This window comes from Gadus chalcogrammus, chromosome 14, assembly GCF_026213295.1.
Source record: "Gadus chalcogrammus isolate NIFS_2021 chromosome 14, NIFS_Gcha_1.0, whole genome shotgun sequence".
In the NCBI taxonomy this organism is placed as follows: Eukaryota; Metazoa; Chordata; class Actinopteri; order Gadiformes; family Gadidae; genus Gadus; species Gadus chalcogrammus.
The window spans coordinates 3,707,529-3,712,528 of NC_079425.1; the positions used below are offsets into that span (position 1 = coordinate 3,707,529).

Below are 5,000 nucleotides of genomic sequence, written 5' to 3' on the forward strand. Positions count from 1 at the left end.
TGACTATCACTTGTTGGATCGTCTTCTCACCATGTGTCTTAGAATCCCCCATAAAGGATACTTTAAACATCTTTAACCATGTCGCTCTCCCATTCGAGCCACCCATTATTTCATCCGTTGGCTGTGTGGTTATTATTAGGTCCTGCTGTCACACTTTCCATTGCTAGGGTGTCAATTAGAGCCGTGACGTGGCGGGGATTAGGATTTAATGGGCTGGGTGTGCTGCGCCTCATTGACATAAATCTGCCCATAAGACTCTTATCAAGGGGAAGAGGTCCAGGTCGCGGGCAGGACTAACACCGCCCGTGGCTCAGAGCGGGCGGAGCTCCCGTTTCACACCATGGCCACTTTTACACTCGAGAAAGAGAAAGGGATTGTTTTGTCCATTCTGGCATCATATATTCCAGAATGGTCCAGTTTATCTTTAAACCTAGGGAAGCCAGGTTAATAAACTTAGGGCTGCCACACAGACTTTATATATAGGACCCAGGACTAAACTTGTGGGATTCAACGAAAATCACACAATTAAATTATGGAGTGCATCGAACCTTCATCCCCGACGATGGATAATGATAACGATAACGGTGGCGTGTGAAAGTCACACCACATGCCCGTATATGGTCAGGTGTCCGCTACATCCTTGCCCTTCCCACTATCAACCGCACAACCCATCTTCACCTTATTACGTCATTCCTCTTCCACACAAATGCAGGTGCACAGACAGAGTTGATCACAGTCTGTTTCACCTTACTTTAAACCAAAATGAAGAAGCATGATTTTGCACATATACTAACCTCTCCTTACCCGTGGTGTTGACACACAGGTTCTGGTTTCTGAAGTTCATCACCCTGCTGGGAATGTGCACTGCTGCCTTCTTCATCCCAACAGAGTCCTTCCTGCACGGTAAGCAACACCTGTTCAATTAATCAATCATCATTAATTATTAGTCATTAATCATTGATGAATTTACCGTGGGAAGTAACACTCTCTAACTTACTTTTAATTAACGCACAGCTTTTTTACTTGCGTGAGTTGTTTTGATTCAAGCCGCATTGCACTCCGGCTGTCGTTGGGATTAGGACACGCATAGTGGTAGAAGTGCTGAGTCTAGGGGGTGACCTTCCCCAGTTCCCCTCTTAGGGGGCAGTGTTGAATCAGTTATGGGAGAGGCCCCGAGGGACAGCTCCTTTGCCACGATGATACTCTCTGTACTGGCTGGGCTTCAGCTGTGTTCGGGAAAGCAAATCCGTTGCATGGCAAACATGTGTTGATGTTGTCAAACAAGTGAGAGATAAAACCGAAAGCGAAAACATTATAATTGTAGGAAAATGTGCACAGGTTTCAGCAATGTGCAACATTGTACTTGTTATGTGTGAGCTATGTGTAAACTACAGATGTTACCGTTATGTGTATTTGTTACGTGTAGGCCACAGATGTGACTGTTATAATGTGTTTAGGTAGGATTCAGGCCTACTTAGTTTACATTAACAGTGGTGTTTGTACTACAGCAAGCTTTGAATCCGTTGACATATCTGTCTGCTGATTTACACATGACGTTATATACGTTTGAAAATAGTTCAATTCAATGTCATTTTATTTGTATAACCCTTAATCCCAGGTACAGTCTCAAAGGGCTTCACAGGCCAGATGCTAAGCCTGCAGTCTGTTGATATCTACTCCTACTGAAAGTGGACCTACCTCAGTTGAGCCAGTGCAGTCATAAGATCAGAGTTCTGAACTGACCCCCCCTGTCTCCCCCCTGTCTCCCCCCTGACCCGCCCCAGCCTGGCACTACGTGGGAGTAGTGGGGGGCTTTGCCTTCATCCTCATCCAACTCATCCTCATCACGGCGTTCGCACACACCTGGAACAAGAACTGGTGGGTATTAGGTGTCTGTGTGTGTGTGTGTGTGTGTGTGTGTGTGTGTGTGTGTGTGTGTGTGTGTGTGTGTGTGTGTGTGTGTGTGTGTGTGTGTGTGTGTGTGTGTGTGTGTGTGTCTCTTTGTGTGTGTGTGTGTGTGTGTGTGTGTGTGTGTGTGTGTGTGTGTGTGTGTGTGTGTGTGTGTGTGTGTGTGTGTGTGTGTGTGTGTGTGTGTGTCTCTTTGTGTGTGTGTGTGTGTGTGTGTGTGTGTGTGTGTGTGTGTGTGTGTGTGTGTGTGTGTGTGTGTGTGTGTGTGTGTGTGTGCGTGTGTGTGGGGGGGGGGGGTATGAGTGCGTGGGTGGATGTGTGTGTGTGGATGTGTATGTGTGTGTGTGTGTGTTTGGTGGATGTGTGTGGGGGTATGTGTGTGTGTGTGTGTGTGTGTGTGTGTGTGTGTGTGTGTGTGTGTGTGTGTGTGTGTGTGTGTGTGTGTGTGTGTTTTTATGGAGTGCTGGGGGTGTGTGGGTGGGGGTGTGTGTGGTTGTGTGTGTTTGCCTGCTCGCACGTGGGCATGCGTGTGTGCGTGCGTGTGTGCGTGCGTGTGGGTCGAGGACTGGGGAGGGGAAGGTTAAAAATGATGACACAGTACACCTCGTGTTTACTCAGAGTTCACTCAGAAAGGGAGCAGGGAAAAATACCTATAGAGTCCTATAGTGCTTCTCCAGTCGACCTAACCCGCTCCCTCTAAACCTCCAGCGCTGTAACAATGGCCTGCTTTACATCTGGAGCAGAGGGTAGACTCTCCATATGTCCTCCCTGTGATTCGTACAACCGCCATACATTCTGGCGTGCCAGCCGCTGTAAATCATACTGACAGAGTTGAGCTCCATCTGTACCACTGCCGCCATCATCTGATAGATACAGGCTGTCTCTCTGTCTCTCTGTCTTTCTTTGAGTTGATCTCATCCACTCCTAAACTCTGATCGACCCAATGGTGGAACGGGTACTACCACAGACATACGGCTCTACAAGAGCATCGAGAAGTTGGACCTCCTGAAGCCCCTGTTTCTTCTCTCCCTTCTGGGGTTCAGAGGTCTGGGTGGTCAGGCGTTAAGTAGGAGAGAAACCAGGCCGGGATACTGTTTTGGAGGCCTGCTTCTGTGTGACATAGCCACTGTGGTGGTGGGGGTGGGGGGTAATATACAGGGAAGGCCAGTGACATGTTTTTTCAAGGGGGTGGTCTCAGTGCCTGTGCCTGTGAGAAATGGATGGATTGGTGTATAGCACGTGCACGTACGTTGTGTGATGTACGTTGTTTTGTGTAAACCTAGAAACTATGCTGTTTGGACCAAAAGCATAGATACATGTTTATATATGTACAACACTCAGCACATGAGGATGTATAGCATTATCAGGGTAGTGTGTGACACCAGTGGAGCTTTAACGCAACACAATCCTGTGTGTACACTCATACATAGGTACACACACGGACTGTGTGTGTTACCGTTGTGTCTTCCCCGCTCTGGCAGTGGTACCTCTCTTTTCCTTTGAGCGCGTTGATCCAGATCAAAGTCCCAGTGAGTTCAGGTCCTTGTCCTTAAGGAGCCGACAGGGGGCAATAGGTGTCCCACAGGTAATGCTGTCTTCCATGGGGGGGGTCCCCTAACCTTTCGGACCCTTGGGTCACCAGGTTGACGGGGGCGGCGGAGAACAAGCGGTGGTACCTGGCGGTGATGTGCGCCACCCTGGTCTTCTACACCATCGCCAGCATGGCCTTCACCTTCATGTACCGCTTCTACACCCACCCGGCGGGCTGCCACTTCAACAAGCTGCTGCTGTGGATCAACCTGGGCCTCTGTGCGCTCATGTCCTTCATCGCCGTCACGCCCTGCGTGCAGCAGAGTGAGTGACGGGCGCACACACGCACGCACGCACGGAGGCGCACGCACACACACACGTGTTCACAGACAAACACGCAAGCGCCCACACACTCTTCTGCATAAACACATACACACACACATAAGTGCACACTCTTGTGCATAAACACACACACACACTCGTTTGCACAAACACATACATATGCACACACATGCACACATGTGCCCAAACACACACATGTGCCCAAACACACATACACGTAAACAAACAAACACACACACACACACAAACACACATACACACACACACGCAAGCAAATGTACGCATACATACACACACCATTACAAGATGTAGACAAGCGCACACACATAGCTGTAGTTATCTATAAGTAACTCCTCCTTTAAGTAAACACTGAGGTGTTGAAGTCTGGCGAGCATAATAACAATTAGATGAAAGCTAATATTATCTGTTTGTGCGTTCAGATGTGTCTACAGCACCGTCTCTGTCTGCACATGTCAGAGCTCTTGCGGGTTCGGATTTACGACCCGCCGGTGGCTGAGCGATGGGAGGGTGTGCTTGGAAGAACGACAGCGTGTTGTTGAGACTGAATGAGTTCTCACCTTCAATCTCTCTCTTCCTCTCTGTGTATGTCTGTCTGTCTGTCTGTCTGTCCTTCTGTCTGTCTGTCTGTCTGTCTGTCTGTCTGTCTGTCTGTCTGTCTGTCTGTCTGTCTGTCTGTCTGTGTGTGTCTCTCTTTCTCTCTCTCTCTCTCTCTCTCTCTCTCTCTCTCTCTCTCTCTCTCTCTCTCCCTCTCTCTCTCTCTCTCTCTCTCTCTCTCTCTCTCTCTCTCTCTCTCTCTCTCTCTCTCTCTCTGTCTCTGTCTCTCTCTCTCTCTCTCTCTCTCTCTCTCTCTCTCTCTCTCTCTCTCTCTCTCTCTCTCTCTCTCTCTCTCTCTCTCTCTCTCTCTCTCTCTCTCTCCCTCTCTCTCTCTCTCTGTCTCTCTCTCTCTCTCTGTCTCTGTCTCTCTCTCTCTCTTTCTGGGCCTGCAGAACAGCCTCGCTCCGGTCTCCTACAGGCTTCCATCATCTGCTGCTACGTCATGTACCTCACCTTCTCCGCGCTCTCCAGCCGCCCTCCAGAGAAAGGTACCCCGCCCACGTGAACACACAAACACACGCACATGAACGGACGCACACACATGCAGTCGCGCAAGCACACACGCACGCATGCACACATAAACTGTCCAGCCACCCTCCAGAGTA

General features: G+C 49.3%; 1 protein-coding gene across 1 annotated transcript in view; it reads left to right on the plus strand.

The window, feature by feature from the left end:
• The window catches only part of serinc4 (serine incorporator 4), a 15,540-nt gene that overhangs the window by 4,128 nt on the left and 6,412 nt on the right, over positions 1–5,000 (plus strand). Inside the window, exons 4-7 of the mRNA XM_056608443.1 lie at positions 824–903; positions 1,785–1,878; positions 3,551–3,762; positions 4,788–4,883. Of these exons, the coding sequence (XP_056464418.1) occupies positions 824–903; positions 1,785–1,878; positions 3,551–3,762; positions 4,788–4,883 (482 nt within the window). The remainder of the gene's footprint in view (positions 1–823; positions 904–1,784; positions 1,879–3,550; positions 3,763–4,787; positions 4,884–5,000) is intronic.